Source organism: Monodelphis domestica, chromosome 4 (assembly GCF_027887165.1).
Source record: "Monodelphis domestica isolate mMonDom1 chromosome 4, mMonDom1.pri, whole genome shotgun sequence".
Classification (NCBI taxonomy): Eukaryota; Metazoa; Chordata; class Mammalia; order Didelphimorphia; family Didelphidae; genus Monodelphis; species Monodelphis domestica.
Window position 1 is genome coordinate 89,204,566 of NC_077230.1, and position 26,390 is coordinate 89,230,955.

The following is a 26,390-nucleotide window of genomic DNA, read 5'->3' on the forward strand; positions in this document are numbered from 1 at the left end:
TATAATGAGCTAAATCAATTGTACAAAAAATCAAGCCATTCTCCAATTGATAAATGGGCAAGGGACATGGATAGGCGGTTCTCAGATAAAGAAATCAAAACTATTAACAAGCACATGAAGAAGTGCTCTACATCTCTTATAATCAGAGAGATGCAAATCAAAACAACTCTGAGGTATCACCTCACACCTAGCAGATTGGCTAACATTACAGCAAAGGAAAGTAATGAATGCTGGAGGGGATGTGGCAAAGTAGGGACATTGATTCATTGCTGGTGGAGTTGTGAATTGATCCAACCATTCTGGAGGGCAATTTGGAGCTATGCCCAAAGGGCGACAAAAGAATATCTACCCTTTGACCCAGCCATAGCACTGCTGGGTCTGTACCCCAAAGAGATAATGGACAAAAAGACTTGTACAAAAATATTCATAGCTGCGCTCTTTGTGGTGGCCCAAAACTGGAAAACGAGGGGATGCCCATCAATTGGGGAATGGCTGAACAAACTGTGGTATATGTTGGTGATGGAGTACTATTGTGCTAAAAGGAATAATAAAGTGGAGAAGTTCCATGGAGACTGAACAACCTCCAGGAAGTGATGCAGAGCGAGAGGAGCAGAACCAGGAGAACATTGTACACAGAGACTAATACACTGTGGTATAATCGAACGTAATGGACTTCTCCATTAGTGGCGGTGTAATGTCCCTGAACAACTTGCAGGGATCCAGGAGAAAAAAACACCATTCATAAGCAAAGGATAAACTATGGGAGTAGAAACACCGAGGAAAAGCAACTGCCTGAATACAGAGGTTGAGGGGACATGACAGAGGACAGACTCTAAATGAACACTCTAGTGCAAATACTATCAACAAAGCAATGGGTTCAAATCAAGAAAACATCTAATGCCCAGTGGACTTACTCGTCGGCTATAGGGGGTGGGGGGGAGGAAAAGAAAATGATCTTTAATGAATAATGCTTGGAAATGATCAAATAAAATATATTTTAAAAAAAATTTCCATTATTATAAGTATAGGAATGCCTTGATGAAATGAACCCTCTTGAGTCTGAGGCACTTTGGGGGGGGTCTAAAACAACAAATAACTAGGCATATAAACCCCTAAAACCAACTGCAGAGGCCAGGCAGTTGGAGAAGGTGTTAAGGAGGCTAGGGGACTGCTTGAGTTTGGGAGTTCTGAGCTACAGTGGGCTACATTCATAGATGCCCACACGATACCTAGCACAAATATGGTGAGTGAGCCCCCAGGAATTGGGAGGGGTGGGAAACCCTAAGAAGGGTTGAGCTAAGCCAGGAAAGAAGCCTAAGCCTCATTGACCGTCAGTCATAGTGTCAGGCCCAAGATAGACCAGTGCCAGAGGAAGAGACAACCAGCCTTAAAAATGAAAGAACTATAATTTAAAAAAAAGAAGAAGAAAATAAACAAAATGGACAAAGTTTGAACAGAAGAGAAGATGACAAGATAGTTAGCAACACCAAAGTGGAAGAAAGGTGAGCATGAACCACAAAGGGGAAAAGGAGGACAGAGTCTTCCCGTCTCTTCCCTTCTTTCAGACTCCCAATTAAAACTTGCTTTCTTGGGGCATCTAGGGCTTAGGGAATAGAATGCTATATCTGGAGTCAGCAGGACCTAGATTCCAATATGGCCTCAGATGCTTTCTAGTGGTGTGACCCTGGACAAGTCACCTAACCCCCATTGCCTAGCCGTTACCACACTTACTGATACTTGTATTAAGTCTAAGACAGAAGCTTAAAGTTTAAAAAATAAATTCCCTTTCTCCATAGACCCTTGCTCTAAATTTCCCCCAGCTACGGATCATGCCAGAATCCCTCCCACCTAGGACCCACAGATATGTTCAGAACAGCTGATATTTATTACGCACACAAGATGTTTATGTGGAACTTATATGGGTCATCATGACTGTTTCTTTCTGTGTGTTTGCACTCTTTCCCAACTAAACTGATAAACTTTTCAAAGGGCAAGAACACTGTCATACTTTTCTGTAACTTACCCCCAATATGCTTTCTCCCCCAATCCACTGCCAACAGAATTTTGGCTACAGTAGACTTGTGACAACATAAACGTTATGTACTAGTCTACACACTACCACCACCACCACTACTACTATTACTACTACTACCACCACCACAACTATCACCACCACTACCACTACTACTACTACTACTACTACTACTACCACCACCACCCCTACTACTACTACTATTATACTATTACTACTACTATTATTGCCTCTACTATTATTACTCCTATGACACTGATAACAATGATGATGACTAATACTAGATTAATAGCTAGCATTTACATGACATTTTAAAGGTTTTCAGTGCACTTTATATGGGTTATATCTCAATCCTTACAATATCCCTGTAGGGTTCATGTTATTATTCCCATTTTACAAGTTAGGAAACTGAGGTTAAACAGAAGTTAAGAGACTTGTTCACAGTCTAAGATCATATTTAAAGTCAGATCATTCAGAACCAGGGTCCAGGTTCCATACTCTGATGCTTGTGTGCTCCAAAGACACAGAGAGTTGTCTGAAATAACATAGAAGGTACAGAGAGGCATCTCTGGACCACTGCCTTCCTTTGAGAGAACACCAGGCCATGAAGTGCTGCCCAAGTAATCACTGCCACCACTCTCTATCCCACTCCTCTCCCTATACCCCTCCCCCCAGAGATGGCTGCATTAGTGTCTTACTCAGACATAGACATGATTATCAACTAAGTACTGAAGACGCTGGAGGGTACCTCCATCAGCTCTGCATTGCAATCAGCTGATCTCCATCCCAGTCTGATTGCTCATCTAGCAACAAATCAGTAACTGATGAGTGCTGGAGTGAGGGAAGGTGGGGTGGGTGAATGGGTGGGCAAAGCTCTCTTATCAGTCTATACCTTGAAGTTGGGTTAGGCTTTTGTTTGTTTAGTTTGTTGATGTCTCTTGCTTTTACATTACATTCATATCCACATATGCTTCTTCTCTATTTCTCTTACCCAGCAAATCTTCCTTCCTTTGTAACAGTTTTAAAAAAGGGAAAAAATAACTGATTTTAGCTAACAACATCTATAGTATTTTTTTTTAATTCTTACCTTCCATCTTAGAATCAATACTGTGTGTTGGCTCCAAGGTAGAAGAGTGGTAAGGACTAAGCAATGGGGGTTGAGTGACTTGTCCAAGGTCACACAGCTGGGAAGTGTCCAAAGCCACATTTGAACCCAAGACCTCTTGTCTTTAGATCAGACTCTCAATCCACTGAGCCACCCAGCTGCCTCCATCTATAGTATTCTTCACCTGTGGTCCCCTGCCTCTCCAGTGAAAGGAAGAAAGTACATTTTCTCTGAGATCAAGCTTGGTCATTATAGTTAAACAACATTCAGTTTAGTTTATTGCATTTTCCAATAGAATAGCAGCTCATCAGAGGCATGAATTACTTTATTTTTATTTTACCTTCCTTCCTCCCTTCCTCCCTCCCTTCCTTCCCTTCCCTTCTGTCTGAGAGCAATAAGGGCTAGGCAGTGGGGGGTTGTGACTTGCCCAGTGTCATATAGCTAGGAAATATCTGAAGCCAGGTTTGATCCCAGTTCCTCCCAAATCCAAGCCTAGAGCTCTAACCATTGGGCCATCTAGCTGCCCCTTTCTATCTTTCCTGTCTGCCTCAGAAAACATTTGGTATATAGTAAGCATTTAATACATGCTTATTGACTGATTCTTCAAAAGAAAATTAAAGGCACTCTGCCCTTAGCTACCTAGCACTTTCCGCCTGTTTGGCCTCCACTGTGGTTTTTGTGGGTTTATAGTTTGTCATTTGTTGTTTTAGCCTTAAAAAGAAACTCAGACTCAGAGGGCTCATTAATCAAAACATCACTGTACTTATAATAACTGGAAGTTCTTTAGGGCTTTATAGTTTGATAAGGACTTTAGATATATTATCTTGCTTGCTCCTTATGCCAACTCTGAGAGATATGAATTTCAGGTATTATTATTCCCATTTTACAGATGAAGACATGGAGGCTCAAAGATCTTGCCCATGGTCACATACCTAGTAGGTGCTGGATGTGGGATCTGAACCCAGATCTTGCTCATCACAAGTCCAAAAATCTTTTCACTGCAGTTTACCATGCTGTACATTACTCACACTCTGACAGGTGCTAGATTAATATCCCTCCTGTCTCTCCAGTCTTCTAGAAATTGCTTACTCCTTCTACTTCCTGTTCCCTTATTCCCCAGGGAGGTCTTCTATTCCCCTGGCTCCAGACTGGAGCTACCAATGCCTCCGCCCACTAGGATACCCAGCCTGTGGGGCTTCATGATAGTAAAGTTGTCTCTCTAGAATTAATTTTCTCTCCACAAACTATATAGATGATGCAACCCAGCATGACATGCTGTGGAAAGTATGTTCAGGTGCCTGGCTCTCCTCTGCCTAATGCCTTTTAAATCAAGACCCAGATTTGATTTTCCTTCCCTGCCCGGCTCCAATTCAGAGCCAGGCTCATTTTTCAGATGCCTGTCAGGTTTCCCAGTCATGGAGTAGGGAGGTAGAGATGCCAAGTACTTTGTGTTTAATAGACAACCACATTCTTCTCCTCCTCCCATCTCCTCCCCATCCTTATCCTTCTGTGACCCTCCTTTCTCCTCTACCATCATAACCCTAACCCAAATGTGCTGCTTTTGTCCTTCTAAAGTTTTAAAGAATTGGTATTAGGATATCGGGCATTTCTTAGAGAGAAAGAGCTCAAGAACCCAGATTAGGGGGAGAAGGAGAGGAAGAAAGAGAGAAGAGGAGGAGGGAGAGGGAGAGAAAGGAGAGAGACAGAGAGAGGGAGAGAGAGAGAGAAGAGCGAAAATGAGAGGAAAGAACAGAGAGAAGAGGGAAAAATAGAAAAGAGAGGGAGAGAAGAAAAGATAGAAAAAGAGGAGAGAAGAGAAAAGAAAGAGAAGGGGAGAGGGATAGGGATAGATAGAAGGAAGACCTTAATGAGACTGTTTATCATAATAATTTACTATCATATTGGTATGAATGAGCTTTCACTATCATTCATCAACACATATTACCTCTTTGACCCCTATGACCACTATTTTTAAAAAATTCAAATTTACATAGTGTTTGTATCTTGCAAAATACTTTCATGACAACAACCTGAAAGATTTACAGTGTTACAGATGAAGAAACTGAGGCATAGAGATATTAAGTGACTTGCCCAAGGCTACAGCAGATTGAAGTATCATGGATTTAAACTAGAAAGGTAGAGGTTACCACATGTAACCCGTCCCTTGATTTCCCGATGAAGAAAGTGAGGCAAACAGAAGTTGTGAATTGCCCAGGTTCACAGAGCCAGTAAGTGTCTGAAGTAGGACTTGAACCTATGTCTTCCTAAGTCCAGTAAACTCCGATTCTAATTCAGTAATCTTTCAACTACATCATATTCCCATCATTCAAGGAAATAGTGAAGGGATGGAGGGGACGAATTTCAGAATTGTAAGTATAAAACAAGATGCAACCTCAAGATGGTACAAGTCCAACTTCCAGATTTTACAGATGAGGAAAATGAGGTCCAGAAAAGTTAAGAGATATGTTTTAGACTCTACAGGTAGTAAGTAGCAGAGGGAAGATCTGAATTCAAGTCTCAGATGATTGGGTAGCTGGGTGGCACAGTGGGCAGAACACCAGTCTATCAGACACATTTCTGGGTTCAAATCTGGCCTTGGACACTTACTAGATAGGTAACACTGAACAAATCACTTAACCCTATTTGCCTAGACCTTGCCTTTCTGCCTTAGAGTTGTTACTAAGATGGAAAGGAACATAGGATCCCGGTTTGGTTCAACCTCCTTATTTTATAGCTAAGGAAACTGAGTCCCAGAAAGGCTAAATCATTTGGTCACACTAATCACCAGGGGCTAAACTGGGGCTAAAGACATTACTCTTTTCCAATGGATTTTCAGAGCAAAGGGGTCCTTGTGTTTAACCTAATTCAAACATCTACCTACAGAAAGAATCATGAGGACTATGATACCTGACAGTTGTTGAATTAGCCTCTATTTAAACACTGTCCCAGTGATGGGACAGCTACAAAGCACAGAAAATAGAGCATCAGGCCTGGAGACAAGAGGTCCTGGGTTGAAATGTGATGACAGACTCTTCCCAGCTGCGTGACCCTGGGCAAGTCACTTACCTCTAATTGCCTAGTCCTTACTGCTCTTCTGCCTTGGCACCAAACTTAATAATCATTCTAAGACAGAAAATAAGAGTTAAAAAAAATTGCCAGTGCTGAGGAAAATGACCCCTATCATTTCTGGAAAGCCTGGAGACAGATTCAGGTCAAATTTGACTTCAGTCTCTTCCTAGCAGTGTAACTGTGAGCAAATCATTTAACCTAGTCTTACCCTCTTCTGCCTTAGAACTCAATACTTAGTATCAATTCTAAGACAGAATGTAAGTTTTAAGTCACAAATTCAATGGAAGTATATAGAGGGCTCCACGAACAGCTGAGCCTATGAGCCGAGAGATGAATAACAGATATAAATATATTCCTGGACCTAGGAGAGATAAAGCATTGGGGCCAAATGAGCAGAGCCCCAGAAGAGATACTCCAAGTATGACCCAGGTATGGTCTCGGGCCCAGCATCCGAGTCCAAGTTTTCTGACTCTATATCCAGGCTGCTCTCCAGAGTACCAGGAAGACAAAGACCCTTTATACAAGGAACAGGAAAAAAAATCAAGGTGGGAAACCTGCTCTCAAAGAGAACTTATCCTGTGATCAAGAAGAATAAAAGTATACCAATAACTGTGATAAAAAGGCACATGCAGTAAATTCCCCCTTCTATAAAATGAGAGGTGTGGCCCCAATGGCAAAGGTTCTTTTCTTTCCAGTTCTCAATCAGTTCTAAGATCTTCGGGGCAAAGGAGAAGTCCATAAAAGGGGCTCAGAAGAATGTAGTGACAGGACATTTTATTGGGGTGGGGAAAGGTGTGAAGGGAGGAGACACCAAAGAAATCATAGAAGACTTTATGGAGAAGATAGGATATGAGTTAAGCCTTGAGGAGAAAGGGGGAGATTGGTAGACCTCAATAGGCATAGATCGTAGAGCTGAGGAAGAGTCCATTCAAAGGAAAGGAGATAGTTTGAACAATAGAGAATAAGAATACTGGGTCAGAGATTTATCCAATTTGACTATGAAGGGTTGGGGGTGAAGGGTGTGCATCAGGGAGAGATCCCTGATTTTTTGGACTAACGCAACTCTGATGGGTCTGGGACTCACCAGTGAGTTGAAGTTGGGTCCAGTGACCCAGTCTAAAATGACTGGCCCCCAATCTAAGAAGAGCCACACTTAGTAGGCTATCAAAAGAGAGGAGAAAAGCTGTAACAGAACATGGGAAGAGTATGAAATAGTTGGGTCCAAGATAAAGTTGAACAGACAACCTTGAGTTAACATGCGGAAGAGCTTGAAGACCAAACTCAAGAGTAACTCATTCAGTCATCTGGGGTATAAAATGTATATTTGAGGAATATAAACTAAGGAGTTCATGTAGTGGGGTTATAGGAGATGAGATTAAAAAATCAGTTGGAGTTGGAATATGGAGGATGTAAGAAAGCCTGTCTGAAGAGTTTGGCTGTGCCTTGAAAGCTAATGAAAATCCACATTGAGGACCTTGATACTCTCAAGGAAAGAAGCCTGGACTTGGAAGCAGAAAATGTGGATTCAAATTGTAATGGCACTATTTTTGTTACACCAAATAAAATTACTGCTGGAAAAGTCTCACAAATCATTTAGTACTTGTGACCTTGCTTAAACCACAATCTCTCTAAGGCAAGCAATGGTTTGTTTCCTCATTTGTAAATGTATAGAACAGGGTGCTGCTCCCGAGATTGTTTTGGAATCAAATGAGATAAAAGCAAATGGAACTAATATGAAAATAAGAAACTGTTATATGAATGTAGGATGTTATTTCCAAACTTGTTTTAAAATGATATACAATTAGAGTATTAGATTTTTACATAATTAGAAATATGCTAATAATAATGGTGTTTATTGCATATTTATGGGGCATCTAGATGACACAGTAGACAGAGCTCTAGGCCTGGAGTCAGGAAGATCTGAGTTCAAATACGACTTCCAACACTTACTGGCTGTGTGACTCAAGCCAAGCACTTAAACTTGTTTGCCTCAGTTCCTCATCTGTAAATGAGCTAGAGAAGGAACTGGTAAACCTTCAGTATCTTTACCAAGAAAATCTCAAATGGGGTTATGAAGATTTGGACATGAATGAAATAATTGAACCACAAAATATAACATTTGGAGGTTTGCAAAAATGATTACATGTGTTATCTCATTTGATACTAGAAATGCTCCTCAATTATTAGTCCCATAGGTAGAGAAACTGAGGTTTAAAAAGGCTAAGGAACTTGGCCAGAGCCACATAGTAAGTAAGAGGCTAGATTTGGATCCAAGTCTAAAAACCAAAGTATAATTGTGTTAAGTGGTACATGGCAACATTGAAAAATGAGTGAAAAAGTTCCCTGCTTCTGATTTTCTGGAGATTCCAAAAATGTAAATTTGATTAATGGGGCCATAACATTTAGGTTAGATGATACCTTGGGGTTCACCTAAATTAACCTCCTTATTTTAGAGCTGAAGAAAAATGAAATCCCATGGACATAGAGAATTTACCGGAGAATATAAAGAGAAGATTCAGAATTTGAAAACAATTTGATTCCAAAACCAGGGATCTTTCCACATTATCACAAAAGGCCTCCTTTAACTTACCTGAACTTTTAAACTTTATTTAGTAAAAGATGCTTTGGGGGGCTCAATGCCCGAACTACCAACTTCTACCAGGTATCGAAGTCTTTGTAACCACAAATCAATTAAAAAGCATTTGTTAAACATCAAACACTGAGTTAAGTAGAGAGAATACAAATGCAAAAACCAAGATGGTCCCTACTCTCAAGGAGCTGCTATCCTAATGAGGGGAGACAACATACTGAATCTTGCTATAATGGTTTTCTTTCCATGATCTTACATCCATTAGGGGAGAAATGGCAGGTTGTTTTCTAACGGCCAAGTCCGCGATGACAATAAAGTACAGAATTAATTTGAATTAATTGAAGTTCAACAGTGGAGAAACTGTTCACATCAAAGATATTGTATCTAACAACAACAATAATAATAATAGCTAACACTTATATATTGCTTTAAGCCTTGTAAATCCCGTTACATACATTATCACAATTGATGTTCAAAACAATGCAGTGATGTAGGTACTATTATTGTACCCATTTTACAGATGAGGAATCTGAGACAAGGGGATGATGACTTGCCTAGGATGAGAAAGAATTTGAATTCAGGTTTTCCCGTCTTCAAGTTCAGAACTCTTATTATGATCTCCTCCACCACCTCATATGTGATAACTGTAAACATAACTCTTGTTTACTCTCCACCTCAATGGAAAAAAATGCAAAATGATAAACTGATCAATTTATTGTGAAACATTTCTTTGATTGCTTGAGGTGACTAAATCAGGCAGAAAAGTAAAATGTTAATCACAGCCTCTGCCCTCAAGGTACTTACAATCTAATTAGCAGAGATGAGACTTATGAACATGAAATGGAATAATCAATAATACATAATTAGTTGCTAAATTGTATTTTATAATTACAAGTCTTATTGGGCTTCAAAGAGGCTAAAGATAAGTGTGGGCCAAAGGTGTTCAGATTTCAATTTTTATAATTCTGTTATCAAGATTAATAATTCATTGGTTTATGTAAGAGGCTCTTGCAATGTCCACTTCCCTCCTTTCATTGAAGCCATAGGGTACTATGGGTATGAAATGTAGCCAGATTTGGTTGTAGTAATTCCTAATTTTGTTTTTCTGTTTTTTTTCCTAAAAGCTGGGAATTCTAAAGGAAGACTGAGGAATAGAATGGGGAGAGAAGAGGTTATAGTTGGAAATGACTATAATATAAAAAGAAAAAGCATAAATAAAAATGTTTAAAAATAAAAGGCTTTGAGCTTTGAAGAATCAAAAGGTATGTTTCCATTTTAAAAGTATTATTGTGAATATCAACATCGATGAAATGCACATCAGGAAAAGCCACATTTTAAAATTTACTCTGCTTTACTTTTAATTTACTTATTACTGGAAGAAAAAAATCTCCTTTTTAAGGGAAGCAAAAACAATTATAATTTTTTTATTCATAGCTGCGCTCTTTGTGGTGGCCCAAAACTGGAAAACGAGGGGATGCCCATCAATTGGGGAATGGCTGAACAAACTGTGGTATATGTTGGTGATGGAATACTATTGTGCTAAAAGGAATAATAAAGTGGAGGAGTTCCATGGAGACTGGAACAACCTCCAGGAAGTGATGCAGAGCGAGAGGAGCAGAACCAGGAGAACATTGTACACAGAGACTAATACACTGTGGTATAATCGAACGTAATGGACTTCCCCATTAGGGGCGGTGTAATGTCCCTGAACAATCTGCAGGGATCCAGGAGAAAAAAACACCATTCATAAGCAAAGGATAAACTATGGGAGTGGAAACACCGAGAAAAAGCAACTGCCTGAATACAGAGGTTGAGGGGACATGACAGAGGAGAGACTCTAAATGAACACTCTAATGCAAATACTACCAACAAAGCAATGGGTTCAAATCAAGAAAACATCTAATGCCCAGTGGACTTACGCGTCGGCTATGGGGGGTGGGGGGAGGAAAAGAAAATAATCTATGTCTTTAACGAATAATGCTTGGAAATGATCAAATAAAATATATTTTAAAAAAAAGAAAAGAAAAGAAATAAATAAAAATAAAATAAAATAAATAACAATTATAATTTTTTTTATTTTTTGCTGTACATAATATTCCCATGGCTTTAATCCTTATGCAATATATGGATACAAATCGCATGTGTAGTACAGGAGCAAAATTTTTGGACAATAAAGAAAAATAAACCAAGTCCAAGCTATATTTCTCTTGCCTCTACATGTCTCAACAAAAAACCCTTTGTTTTTCATGCTAATCCTCCAGTTACTTGAGTTTGGGGTTATGTCAGAGTTAGAGGCTCACTCAGAGTGGGTGAGGCAAAAAGCTGGCAGGAGTCCTTTAAAACATGGCTGCATGGTAGAGCTTTGGACTCAGCCACTAGCAGGGGGAAACTGTCAGATTTGTTCCCAGTGTTATATCTGACCTTCGTAACCCAACTTCTTCCCTTAGAGTTTATTGTTCAAGTAAACAAACATGTATTAAAATATCTATTATGGGACAGCTAGGGACTCAGCAGATTGAGAGCCAGACCTAGAGAAGGGAGATCCTGGGTTCAAATCTGGCCTCAGATACTTCCTAGCTGTGTGACCCTGGGTAAGTCACTTATTAACTGCTTTTGCCTATCCCTTATCTTAAGTTCTTCTGCCTTGGAGCCAATAAATGGTATTAAGTCTAAGATGGAAAGTGAAAGTTTAAAAAAACTCACACATCCATTATCTAAGTGCCATGTTAGATATTGAGCATACAAAAAAAAAAAAGAAAATGAAATCGCTCCAGTCCCTGAGGAGTTTACATTCTATTAGGGGATCCATCATGCACATCAGTCCATTTTGTGTACACATCTCCATTTGTATTCTCATGTCTCTACTCGAGTGATTTCAAGATTCAGAGTGACAATGGGGAAATCCCCAGGTGTGACATATGGGCTAAACCTTGAAAGAGGCGTTGGGATTCCATGAAGCAGAGCTAAGCAGGGAATCCTTCACCTGTGGAGGAGCATTTGTACAAAGGTTTGGGCAACGGTGTGTATGAGGAACGGCTAGGAGAGCATCCGGGCTGGAACAGGAAGTACAGGACGAGGAACAACATGAAAGTGCTCGAACTCGAGGTGGGAGCTGACCCATGGGAGGGCCTTGAATGCTGGAGCAGAGTTTGTATTTAAACTAGAGGCAAAAACAATCCATTGAAGACTTAAGGAGGGAGTAAGACATGGCCACGTCTATGTATCCTAAGTAATAATTTGACAGCGAAGTAGGGAATGGATTAACGAGATGAAAGACTCGAGGCAAAGGCCAATGGAAGGCTAGTGTGAGAGTCCTCGTGAGAGGTGATGAAGGTCTGAACTAGAGATCAGACTGTAGGATTAGAGAGAGGCTGGGGGGCAAAGATAAGGCAATGGGCAGGGAAAGTCATTTTCATTATTCCTCTCTGAGGTTACTTCCCAGTTGCCCAAGAATGACTTTGAACTATCAGACTTGACCTGTTTCAAGACTATACCTGACAGGGTTTAGGCCTCAGATGAGGTCTCAAATTATAGACCTCTGCTGCTCTCAACTGGCCCCCAGGTCCATACCCCTCCTGGCCTCTTCCCAGGGGTCTAAGTTAACCCTTTGAGTCCCGTGCTTCTTTGAGCTGTGGTGGCGGGGTGAAAACTCTGCTTAAATTCTTGGGTATTTCATTGTACCAGTCACCCACATGATTTTATTTTACACACACACATATATATGTATGATAATATATATGATAAATGGTGTCTCCTGTCCCAACCAACACTACATAGCTACCTGGGCTGGTAAGAGGAAACGAGGAAGAGAGGGAGGGAGGAAGAGAGGGAGGAAGAGAGTAAGGGAGGGAGGGAGGGAGGGAAGAAGAGAGGGAGGGAGGGAGGGAGGAAGGAAGGAAAGCAGGGAGGGAAGAAGGGAGGGAGGGAGGAAGGAAAGGAGGAAGGAAGGAAGGAAGGAAGGGAGGAAGGGAGGAAGGGAGGAAGGGAGGAAGGGAGGAAGGGAGGAAGGGAGGATTTGGTATCTAAGTTTCTGATATGAACTCCTACAAAATCAGCCAGGAGACAACTATATTGCTTTCTCTATTGGCTTAGTAGTTGGAATATTAGGGTCATTTCTATACCACTATGAATTAGAGTAGTACTTTAGCAGAGGTGCATTAATAATAACCACAAAAAGGACAAGACAACTTTGTTGTTCACACACTTCAGGACATGAGTCTAAATTGCTAATAGGAGAAATTCAGTAATATCTGGCCCCTGTTGCTTCTTGTGATATGTCCCTGGACCTTTTTTTCTCCCTGGGCCTCAGCTTCCCCATCTGTCAAATGAGTAATTTGAATCAGATGGCCCTTATGTTCCTTACTAGTCATGACTAGCTAGCTTTCACAGCTCTTTATCAACAACTCTCTAGTGTTATCTCCATCCTCTCCTAGTGTCCTCACTGTAGAATCCTTGTTCTCTTTGTACTTCTCTAGCTTCTCCATCTATCCATACTCCACATGGGAATTCCCAAAGGATTAATTCTTAGCCCTCTACATTTCTCTTTTTATAGGAGCTTCTCTAGAGATTTTATGTGCTCTCAAAGCTTTAATTACCACTTTTACACAAATGATTCAAATGGCATAAGCAGCACAATAGTGCTTTGCCAACCTTCAAGCTCTATATAAATGAAACTTCTCAGGGGCAGGGAAAAAGCACAGTGAACAGAGCGCCAGGCCTGGACTCAAGAGGACCTGGGTTAAAATCTAGCCTTAGATATTTCTGAGTTGTGTGACCCTATGTAAGTCACTTAAACTTGACTGCTTTGACAATTTTCTATCTTAAAATTGATACTAAGACAGAAGATAAGGGTTTTTTTTTTTAATGAAACTTCTCCTTCTAATGATTATATGCTATCCAGACTAGCAATTTCATTTGTGTTGAAAATTCCTATGCAAAGAAATTCCTTTTACCAGTACAGATCAATATAGGTAAATAGGATATACACCTTTATGTAGAAAGCCACATGAGGGTACATCAATAGATAATAATGCACAAAGACAATTGTCATTTTCGGCTTCCGAGAGACTACTACTATAGTGTTGGACTTGGATTCAGGAAGATCTGAGTTCAAATCCAATATCAGACATTTGCTATGTGATCCTGGGCAAATTGCTTTTTCTTCAATCTGCCTCACTTTCCTCATTTAAAATATGGGAATAATAATAATCCCAGGGCTGTTATGAGTATAAAATTTGTAAATTACTTTGCAAACCTTAAAATGGTATATGAATGCTAGCTATTATTATTGTTATTCAATAAGCAATTTGATTGGACATTAAGAAGTTAAATGACATGGCCAGGGTCATTTAGCCAGTAGATATTGAGGTAGGATTAGAACTCAGATCTTCCCAACTCTCAACCCTCTATTACCCCTTATCATCCTCATGATTCCTAAAATTGTATCTCCAGTCCTTACTGCTCACCTGAGTTCAAGTCAGTTAGCAATGAATGACTCTGGAGTCAGAGGACATGGGTTCAACCCTACCTTTGTGACCTTGGACAATTCACTTTTTAAAAATGTCTCTGGGACTCTGGGACACTGTGGCACAATCAAACGTAATGAACTTCTCTAGTAGTAGCAATGCAATGACCCAGGACAATTCTGAGGGACTTATGAAAAAGAAGGCTATCCACATCCAGAGGAAGAACTGTGGGAGTAGAAACACAGAAGAAAAACAACTGCTTGATCACATGGGTCGATGGGGATATGACTGGGGATATAGACTGTAAAGGATCATCCTAGTGCAAATACTAATAATATGAAAATGGGTCTTGATCAGTGACACATGTAAAGCCCAGTAGAATTGCTCATTGGCTATGGAAGAGGGGAGGGAACAAGGGAGGGAACAAATCTGAATCATGTAACCATGGAAAATATTCTAAATTAATTAATTAAATACATTTTTAAAATGTCTCTGGACCTTAATTTTTCTCATCTGCAAAATGAGGAAGTTAGACTAGATGGTCCCTTCTCTGGATTGATATCTCTCATTAATGACTGAATACGAGCTATTTCAGGGTGGATGACCCATAACCGTTTCCAATTTTGTTCTACCACCTTGCTTTCTCTTCCTCCACAACCTCCTCATTTCTAACAATGACTCTTTCTGTCCTCCCAAGCTCAGAAAGCCTAGGGTCATCTTTGGCTCAGCCTTTACATCCAAATCAGTCAGCGAGTGTCTTCTCTTCTTTCAGAATCTCTTGTGAAATAGCTCCTTCCTTTCCACTGCACTGACATCATTCAGCCTCTCTCCCTTCATGTATCCAATCATGGGTCTACGATCATGGGGCAGTTCTTGTACGACTGCATTAAATTGTTAATTTGTTCATTTTAATCAGATTTTGTGATCTAAGTTTTCAGAGGCTGATGTCATCTCCTTAATTATATTCTAAATTTTTCAGGCAAGAATGTTTACACTGATCGTCTGCCCCATACACAGTAATAGGTGAATAAGGTATCGATTGATACACTAGTCTAACAGGTCTTGTTTATTCATCCACTCAGCATTATGTCATTGCCTTGCTTATAAGCCTTACCCTTAGGATAAAGTCTAAACTCTCCCTCTCTCTGGCATTACAACTTGGTCCCAGCTTACCAGTCCAATTCCAACTATTAATATTGCCCAACTTGAAACTTAGCAGCTAATTTTCTCTGCTGACTCTAGGACTCTCCCTCCCCAACCCTTTAAGAGGGCTAAAGTCAACTGACTAGAGAAGGGGAGTAGGAAACACCTCTGTCACCCTTCTTCTGGGCTGTACTATTACTTAGCACAGAATGACATATTCCTGTCAGTTGAAGCAAATCCTTAAAGTATACATTAAGTACTTTCTGAACCCTGCCCTTTCCCTTTCTTTCTGCTCCTAATTGGTATACAGATAAATAGGCTGGAGACCAGCCATTTTACCATTTGTGCTGCTGCTGCTGCCCACTTCTCTCTGCCAGTTATAGATCAGACCTCCAGAGATCTTACAATAATTTCTACTTCCATTTTAGAAGAGCTAATTCACTCAATGTTGGGGTTTTTCCCTGGACAAAGTTGTTCAGTATTAAAGGGAGTGGCTATATCAGTCTTTACCTCAATCTAAGTCCACTCAGACTTCCACTAGGACAGCATTGGCAAAACTTTTAGAGATAGTGTGCCCAAACTGCACCTTCAAACTGTCTGTGAGCCCCCCACGTTACCCCCCAGAGAGTGGAGGAAGTGCTCAAACTGGGCAGTTGGGCAGAGGGGAGGAGCATGCAAAAAAATGTTCTTGGGTACTGTGGAGAGGGAGAATGGAGCAGCCCTCTCAGGCACGCTGGGCACACGTGCCACATCTTTGCCAACACAGCACTGGGACATCAGGACCTAGATACTGAAGGCACTTTGCCAACTGCCCTGCAGTTGCACACGTTGAATACCAATGTTCTGTTTCTGGGAACAATGATCAAACCTAAAGGTTTATCCATTGATTCTGTCATGGCTTCAGTCACAATTCCTATAACCCACTTCTACCTAAACTACTAAACCTCAAACAACTTAAGATAAAAGCTCCCATCCTGAGCCATCCTTCCCCATACAAGTCTTCTACCCCAAGATTGTAAACTCCTTGAAGGCAAAGATGACCTAGAAAAAAGTAGATACTTAATGCTTATTGATTCATTGGGATATCCAGGTCTGAGTAGGACCAGTCCTTAGTGATCCCTCCTCTTCACCTCTTCTCTCCCCACCCCAAATATTTTCCTTTTATTTACTTATCTGTGTTTTGTACTTACTCATCTATGTACTGAGGTAGCTCTTTTTATTTTGTGTTTACTTATCTATGTTTTGTGTTTACTCATTATTATACTGGGGCAGCTGGGCGGCACAGTGGAATGAGCACTGGGCTTGGAATCAAGATTAATTTTCATGAGACCGTATCTTGTCTTGGACATGTTCTGGCTGAGTGACGCTGGGCAAGTCACTTAACCCTGTGTGCCTCAGTTTCTTGTTCTGTAAAATAAACTGGAGAAGGAAATAGCAAACCACACCAGTATCTCTGCCATAAAGAGTCGGACACAACTGAAATGATTCAACAACAGCAACAACATACTGAGGTACCTGGGAGGGAGCATTCTATCACTGCCTCACCAGACTAGCTGCATGCTTGTCTGTGATCCTCGGAAAGGCCTGTAACTCTTACCGGACCATACAGCTCTCTGAGGTTGTAAATGGCAGCGCAATTGCTCACCTGCCATGGACGAGGTTGTTTCCTCAAGGCAAGTCCCTCACATCAAGGAAATCACAGGCTGGATCTATATGCACCCACCCACCCACCACATGTAGTGCATATGCTTGTGCATATGTATGACACATGTACCAAATGTGCATAACACCCACACATACCCAATACACACGTTGCACACATACACACCCACATAATATACACATGTACACATATATACAACACACAGTATATACATGCATGCACATACACAGCGGATACACATACACAATCCATGAGCACAATATACACACAACAAGCACATGTATGCATACGCATCACACAGACACATACAAAACACACACTGCACACCTATGCAATGTTCACCCACATAATGTACATGCATACATGCTAATTACACAACATACACATGTGTGCACATGCACAAATACATAGTAATGTATTTGTTTGCTTCATACATTGATGCAGAAATGTGCACATGCACTCATACATGCAATAAGATGCATGCACACATATACAGCTGCTAACATACATGTATAGCACATACATACAGATAACATGACACACATGTATGCACATGCAGATACATGCTAATCTATTAGCTCATTTTATACATAGCAGCAAGCAGGCATACAACCTGTATACATGATAATATCACGTACGCACATAACGTGCATGTATAAAACATTACTGTGCATGCATTATTTTCTCCAAGTAAACATAAGCTCCTTGAAGGCAGGGCCTGGCTGTTTCCTGGCATCCTCTCCCCATGCCCTGAGCAGGGGCTGGCACATAGATGCTCCATAGCAGAGCTCTTTTCACCCATGGAGCCCCGGGGTAGGTGTCCTAACGTGCCCCTGCCTAGGGAGAGCCTTGGCCCCGGAGTCTCAGATGGGAAGGGATCTCCAAGTGGGGGTGAAGCGGCCCCAGCTGCGAAGGTTAGAGGGCTGGGGGCAGGGAGCCAAGCCCTTCAAACACAGCCTCATCACAGCTGGTGCCCCATCCCCGGCTCGCGCGGCTCAAGCCGGTGACTCATACTCAAAGTCCACTTTTATTGCCAGGAGGTCAGGAATGCCCCATCCAGATTTTGAAGGGGGCGGGGTGGGGTCCCCAACGGCCAGTTCCCTCTTTCTGAAGTCAGCCTCCTGAAGCAAAAGCCCTTTGGGAGGGAAAATCTCCCTTCTCCCTTCTTCCTGCTGAAGTGGACTCTCCTGAGATTCTTTCTCCAAAAGGTCTCTGTAACAAGTCTGAAGCCAAAAAAGAACTGGAGATTCTCCCTGCAATGAGTCTCCTCTCTGAGTTTTACTTTGCCTTTATATTAAATTCAATGCAAGTAGGAGGCTAAGCTGTCCTCTGAGTCAGGAAGTCACGGGTTCAAGTTGCACATAAAAAACCCCAAAACCTTATTTTCTGTCTTACTAGAAACTCTAAAACAGAAGAGCAAGGGCTTGGCAAAAGAAATTAAGTGAACTGGCCTCGCAACACAGTTAGGAAGTGTCTGAGGTTCGATTTGAACCCAGGTCCTCTGACTTCAAGCCTGGCTCTCTATGTGCTACCTCGCTGCTCTACAAGTCCCACTTTAGACCTGTAACTGTTTATATGTGGACAAGCCATTTAATCTCTCAGTGTTCCAAAGTTATTCTCTAAGTTGCAGAACAAGTGTGGCTCTAGTGAAGAGAATTCTCTCATTGGTTGTTCCCTATACCGATACAATCCTAAATCTGGACCAAAAATAATGTGTCAGACACTGAGAGACACACTGGGGAGAGATACAAAGACAAAGATGAATCAATCTCTGCTCTCAAGGAGATCACTCTCTTCTGGGGGAAACACATAAGCAGAGAAGAAGAGCCCATATTATATACAAAGTAGATACAAAATAATCTTGGAGGGATGAGAGAGGAAGAATGAAAAAGACAAACAAAAGGGATGATGGGGAAAGGGTCTCCTATAGGGGACGGCACTTGAGCTCAGCCTTGAAGGAAGTCGGAGATCCCAAGAAGCAGAGTTGGGGGCAGCTAGAGGTGACTCAGTGGATAGAGAGCCAGATCTAGAGATGGGAGGTCCTGGGTTCAAATTTGACCTCAGATACTTCCTAGCTGTGTGACCCTGGGCAAGTCACTTAACTCCCACTGCCTAGCCCTTACCACTCTTCTACCTGGGAACCAGTACACGGTATTAATTCCAAAATGGAAAGTAAAGGTTTAAAAAAAAAAGACATAGAAGTAAGCAAGGGAAATAAGCATAGTGGATAGTCTGAGTCAAGTGTCAGAGATAGGAGATGGAATGTCACACAGAGAGAAACAGCAAGCAGACCAGTTTGACTGGAACATAGAGGGCATGAAGGGGAGTAAAGGGCGTTCAATCAAGCAGGGGAGACAGAGCCGGTTGGTGAAGGGCTTTAAATGTCAAACAGAGAAACTTGTGTTTGTTCCTGAGGGCAGTGGGGAGCCCCTGGGGCTTCCGTAGGAAGAGAGTGACATTCAGATGAGGACTTAAGGAATACCTGTTTGGCAGCTATGTGATGGACATGAGGAGAGACCCGAAAGAGGGAGACCCATCAAGAGTCCAGGTGAGGGATGATGAGGGCCTGACTTCACGACATGAGAGGAGACAGAGATAATGGATAAGTGGTCAATTCACTTGGATTTAGAGGATTATAAATAAAGGTCAGTTGGCAGCTGGGTGGTGCAGTGGATAGAGGACAGAGCTTGGAGACAGGAAGACCCATCTTCCTAAATTCAAAATTGGCCTCAGATATTTAATAGCTATGTGACCTTGGGCAAGTCACTTAACCCTGCCTGCCTTAGGTTCCTCCTGTGTAAAATGAACTGAAGAAGGAAATGGCAAGCAAAGAGTCAGACAACCACACACACACACTCTAAAATGAAAAAATTTTTAAACAAAGTCAGACCCTACTGAAAAAACTGAAGAACACATCAAGGTCAGGCAGGTGAATCGCTTTTAAATTTGTCTTCTTTTTTAAGGGAAAGATTTCTCTAGAACCAAAAGGTTACATACAATGTTAGCTATTTAGCAATTATGAGCAAAGTTCATTACAAAACTCTCTCATCGTGCCACCATTACCCCATTAGTCTGGTGGAAAAGGATTCAAGGAACATGAAATCACTCATTGATGATGCCAGAAGTGGAACACTTGTACAACTCTTTTAGCTTTCCAAAGCACCTTTTCACACATATTCTCTCATTTCATTCCTATAATCCAAGTAGAGCAGATTCCCATTTTACAGATGAGAAAACTTGGGTCATTTGAGGTGACAAGCCCAAGAAATTAATGACTGAGCCTGGAACCCAGCCCAGATGTCATTTGCTAAATTAGTGATTGTTCCACTAGACTATACTGCTTGAATCACCGGAATTAAACGAAATAAATGACCCAAGCAATTGTTCCCTTTCCTTCCCCAAAATCTTAAGAGAAAACAATAAAAGCATGGTCCTAGAAGAAATGGCCAGAGCTGGCCATTTCTTCTAGGACCATACTTTAGGGATCCTCCTTCTTTTGGGGTCCTTAAGAAGAGGAAAAATTCTTAGCAGTTAGACCAAGGCATAAGAGCCTGGTTCAGAAGCAGTGGAGCGGACACTTGCGCAGTTCATCTCTGGGCTATTAGGACTCCTGATCCTATTCTGCTAGCACAGGGCTAGAGACCCAGCCATGGTAATGAGGCATCATATGGAAAGCTAGGGAAAGTGTTCTCATCCTGGAGCAATAACCAAGAAGGGAAGGCACATGAGGAGATCTGGAGAACACAAATTAAAGGGAGACAATAAAAGGTCTAGGGCATACATCCAGCCAATTTTCCTGGAAAGCAACCACTGTTCCCTCTCCAATTTTCTTTATATAAAAACATTTGCAGGGAAGATCCCATTCAAGTCATCAAACGTCCAAATGTTCTTTAAGCTCCCTACGTAGCTGTCTCCCTATTTGATTTTCACCCATTCCAAACCAGTTATTCAATCTGATCTTTAAATCCATCACATTCCAAAGCTGTCACCTAAATGAAGGCAAAAAAACTGTCATCCAAGAAGATGAAAAACAGAAAACCTAAAACAACCAGACAAGTCTCTATCTCTGTAAAATGAGGGAGTGGAACTAGCATCCCTTCTAGCCAAGACATTCTATGATCCAAAGATTCTGAGCCTTCTGACATCCTTCTTTCCTCCCTAAGTGACCCATTTTCAAGTCTTCTTCCCCAGTGTAAAGGAAGAGAAAATATCACGTGAAGACCCTTATAATCCTATGGTAGTACTATAAATCATCTAGGATTGCTGATGTTTATAGCACTTTGGAGTTTGTAACATTCTTTCCATTCTTTAACTCACGCCAGCCTCACAATGATCCTATATGAGCGGTACTATAGATATTGATTTCTCCTCCCCGTTTTAGAGGGGAAAACTGAAATACAAACAGGTGAAGAGATTTGCCCGTGGTCACACATCCTAGTTTCAGAGACAGAATCTAGTTCAGAGACTTTGTATGGCTAATGTGTTCTCTATAAAAATGTCCCTTAAGTTTCTGTCCAGGTTCTATTTTTTTTACCCTCCCAACCACTCTCTAATCATTTCATATATTAAGATCAATAACATTTAGACTTATGGAGTCCTTTGCCAACTACCTATAATAACAAGGATAATAATGAATCATAATAGAAGCAGCGAGGTGGATAGAGCAGTAGTCAGAAAACTGGGACCAGAGTCAGGAAGATCTAGGTTTGTGGGGACACTTGTGCCTCAGTTTCCTCAACTGTAAAATAGGAATAATAACAGCACCCAGCTTCCAGGGTTGTTGTGGAGATCAAATGAGAAAACCTTTGTAAAGCACTTAGCAGAAACTGTTTATGATCTATCCCTTGTCCTTATAAGATGGATCCATTGTAAAATTAAATGTTCTTTAATCTCTTCGTTATTTTCCACAAATACACGTGGACATGGAACAGGGATTATTAGGCCCACTTGGCAGATTAAGATACAGAGATACAATGCTTAAAGTTTCCTCAGTAAAAAAAAAAACAACGAAATCTAAACCAAGCAACTGGATTGGTGCTTTGTAACGGGAAGCGGCCAGATGTAATATTTGTAAGTGGCTAGATGCTCCTCTCAGAGAAATGTATGAGAAGAGGAAACACATTAAGCATGTATAGATTATCCTTGACAAACGTCTGACACCAAGTCAACTTCTCTGTCTCTGGAGAAAAAAAGAATTACGAGAAGGCTTAAATGAAGTGATGAGAGGGAGAGGGAGAGAGTTCAGAAGGACAGCAGGAAGCAAACAGCGTGTTTTTGCAATCTGTAAACAACGGAAGTTAATGGTTTCTTGTACAATCATTTTTTATTCTTGGGTGGTATTTGAATGTTTGTTCTTGTTGCTGGCTATTTGTTGAGAAGAATTAAAATAAGAAAAGGAAAGTCAGGAGAGAGAGAGAAATGTAATCTAGCTGCCCATTACTGGTGAGCCTTACCTTCCCTTCAAACCTGGCTGTGCCACCCTCAGGAACACAAAGGTTCCTAGGGGGCAGGATGAAGGTGGGAGCCTCATTCAGGGCAGAGGAGCTGAGGCCTGAAGGTCGAGAATTAAGAGCACCTTTGGAAATGTGGGCTGAGGCAACCAGTTTCACGTCTCCCATGGTCTTGGCTGTAAAGGAGAAAGAGGGAGGAAAAAGTCAGAGTAGTGCACACATAGCTTTCCATCTACTGGCACACATCTCAGCTCTCACTGGCACTCTTGGCAATGGCACCAGAGCACTCTTCCTCAGCATTGGAGTTGTGAGGAGCTTCAAGCATTAATTATCCTGATCTGGTTCCCACCAACACCAGCAACATGCCTTGGAACTCATACCCAAGGAGGACACAGGCTACTCTCAAAGGAATCATTGCCCCAAACCCCTACACCTCGTTTGTCTGTTGCTACCAGAGCAGCCCCTGATCTCACAAAAGCCCAGGGGAAGCTCTGCCTTCTTCCTCTGTCGTCTTCCTCTAAGAAAAGAGGCATTCCCCTTGGGGATACTGACAAAGAGTCTGTTTGCTTTTCACAGCATTTTCATGATCTATTCAATCAGCCTGTAAATACTTACTATGCCATAAGAGGGGCAGAACAGTAGACAAGACATTTGAGAAAAATCAGTCAAGAAACAAGAATTTAACTGACTCCAGGATGCCAACATGGCACTAGTAATTGAGAATCCCAGTACAAAAAATGAAAAAATTCATACTCTCAAGAAATTTACATTTTAAAGGGGAGATAATTATATATATATATAAAAGCACATGACAAATATAAAATGAATAAACTGCAAATAAAATGAATATAAAGTAGTGTGGGCCTGAGTACACTCGTTGGGGAAAGCAGGAAGGGCGCTTGAATTTCATCTCAAAGGCAGAGACTCTAGCAGGAAGTGAGGAGGAAGTGATTCCAGGCATATGTGATGGCCAGTGTGTGAAGGCAGAACTGGAAGATGGAGCATACCATGCAGGATGAAGGTTGTTTCTCTTCTCTGGGGAATTTCCTAATCCAGTGGTTCTCCAAATTTTTGGTCTCAGGACCCCTTTGCCCTCTTAAAAATTAATGAGGACCTCAAAGAACTTTTGCTTGTGTGGGTTATATTAATTGATATTTACTCTATTAGGAATTTAAATCAATAAATTAGTAAATAGGCAAGAAGTCATTAATATGTAATAAATAATTCACTGAAAATAACAAGAAGCCAGTATATATTAAGAGGAGAAACATAGTTTTTTTTTAAATTAACTATATTCTCCAAAACAAAAAAATTATCAAGTGGCACAGTTTTACATATTTTTGCAAATCTCATTAATGTCTGGACTAATAGAAGACAGCTGCATTTTCATATCTACTTCTGCATTTAATCTGTTGTGAAATGTTGCTTTGGTTGAAGTGTATGAAGAAAAGCCAGCCTCACACAAATATGTAGTTGGAAAACAGAAGAGTATTTTCATGGGCAAATAATGTCTGTGAATATGAAAATAATTTTGACATTACAGACTCCCTGAAAGAGTCTTTGGGACCCCCAAGGATCTATGGACCACAGTGTGAGAACTATTATTCTAGTCCAGCATTGGTGAAGGTTTTCAAGTTCTTGTGCCCAGAGGGCAACTTCAAGCTGTCTGTGAGCCCTGCTCCCCCCTCCTCAAATTATCCTAGAAAGTGCAGGGAGGAAGCTCCATTTGGGTAGCTAGACAGAGGGGCAGGGCATGTAAAAAGTGTCCTCAGGCATTGCAAAGAAGGGGAATAGAGCAGTTCCCCTGTACTGGGGCTGTCACGAATGCCAATACTTCACCAATGCTGTCTTAGTATAACCAAAAGAAGAAGATATCGATTTATGAAAGTCAGAGGTGGCCAGAGTTGATTTGGTAGGGTTCCTGTAGGAAATTCAATTCATATTATGGAATCATAACATTTCAATTAGTGCCTATTAAGCTCTTAATTATGTGCAAGACATTGTGCTATATATTAGGGAATGTTAAAAAAAATACACCTGAAAACCAATTCCTCCCCTCAAGGAGTTGAGGACAAGGGGTAATACAACATGCACTGTTGTACAGTTGAGTCCAACTCTTTGTAACCCAATTTGAAGGGTTTTTGTTGGTTTTTTTTGGCAAAGATATTGGAGTGGTTTACCATTTCCTTTTCTAGCTCATTTTACTGAGGCAAAAAGGGTTAAGTGACTTGTCCAGGGTCACCCAGATAGGAAGGCAGAAAGATGAGTCTTCCTGATTTCAGTCCTAGTGCTCCATCCACTGCCACCTAGCTGGCCATGATACAATCACACACACAAATCAGTGTACACAAACTCATTTATGGGGTGGATTACAGAATTAGAGCTGAAAAGGACCTTAGAGGCATCTGATCCAAAAAGATGAGAAAACTGGTGGTTCAGTGAGGCAAAATAAAACTGCACACACAAGTGGTAAGTGACAGAGGGAGAAAAATTGAATCTCTATACTCTGACCCCAAATCTAGTGTTCTTTTCACAGTCGAAAGGCAAAGACTTTTTCTTCTGTTAGGTGACCTTTGGTAGAATCTACAAAATAGGAAATAGTAAATTGGAGGGAAAAAAGAGAGCTCTGATCACTAAGGGGATCAGAAAAGGCTTGCTTTAAATGAGGGGATGCCTTTAGTTTGGGGAATGGCTGAACAAATTGTGGTATATGTTGGTGATGGAATACTATTGTGCTTAAAGGAATAATGAACTGGAGGAATTCCATGGAGACTGGAACGACCTCCAGGAAGTGATGCAGAGTGAGAGGAGCAGAACCAGGAGAACATTGTACATAGAGACTGATACACTGTGGCACAATCGAATGTAATGGACTTCTCCATTAGTGGCAATGCAGTAATCCTGAACAATTCAGAGGGTTTTATGAGAAAGAACACTATCCACATCCAGAGGAAGAACTGTGGGAGTAGAAACACAGAAGAAAAACAACTGCTTGATCACATGGTTCGATGGGGATATGATTGGGGATGTAGACTCTAAATGATCACCCAGTGCAAATAATATGGAAATAGTTCTTGACTAATGACACATGTAAAACTCAGTGGAATTGCTTGCTGGTTAGGGTCAGGAAGAGGGGAGGGAAAGAACATGATTCATGTAACCATGGAATAATATTCTAAATTAAGTAATTAAATAAGTAAACATAACAAAAGAAAAGGCTTGCTTTAGGAGGTGGCTTGAGGGAAGTCTTGGAAGAAAAAAAGGATTCCAAGAAGCAGGTGTACATTCCAGAAGAAGGGCAGCTTATACAATGATGTGATGGCAGGAGGTGGAATGCCAAGTCCAAGGAAAACCATTTATGGCATTTGGTTGGAATATAGTAGGTTGAGTGAAAAGGACTAATATGAAATAAGTCTGGAGGAGTAATTCTGAATAGAGGAAAGGCAAAACAGACAGACAGACATGGTTTGTCGACACAGGGGGATGAGAAAGAGAGAGAAGAACATCTCAAGCGTCATGGTGGTCATACTTTGAAGCATACGTGAGAATAAACCTGGGCTAAGCTTTGGCAGTTAGCATGTGTGTGTCTCTGAAAGTAGCCTACCTACCCTGTGCATGCTTCATGGGATGTCTACTGTTACACAAATTTGGAGAATAGCGTGTAAAGGCAAGATAGGATCATACAAGTTACACTTGGATGATAACAATCTTGGCTGGACCATTGGGGCTGTGTTGGCAAGGAATAGGTGGTTGTTAGAACCATCATCTTTACATTTTCATATTTTAGACTGGAATATCTACTTTTAACACTGCAGCTATAGTAGATATTATGCCTGCAAATCAAGCATACTGCTACCAAGAGAAGGGGTTATT

At 41.1% G+C, this 26,390-nt stretch overlaps 1 protein-coding gene across 10 annotated transcripts in view; it reads right to left on the minus strand.

Annotated features, from left to right (window-relative positions):
• Positions 1-26,390, minus strand: part of MYLK (myosin light chain kinase) — a 475,306-nt gene that overhangs the window by 281,896 nt on the left and 167,020 nt on the right. For all 10 annotated transcript variants that reach the window (XM_056793546.1, XM_016433505.2, XM_007493805.3 and 7 more), the window contains one exon: positions 22,521-22,693. In XM_056793546.1, coding sequence (XP_056649524.1) covers positions 22,521-22,685 — 165 coding nt within the window. In that variant the 5' untranslated portion in view covers positions 22,686-22,693. The remainder of the gene's footprint in view (positions 1-22,520; positions 22,694-26,390) is intronic.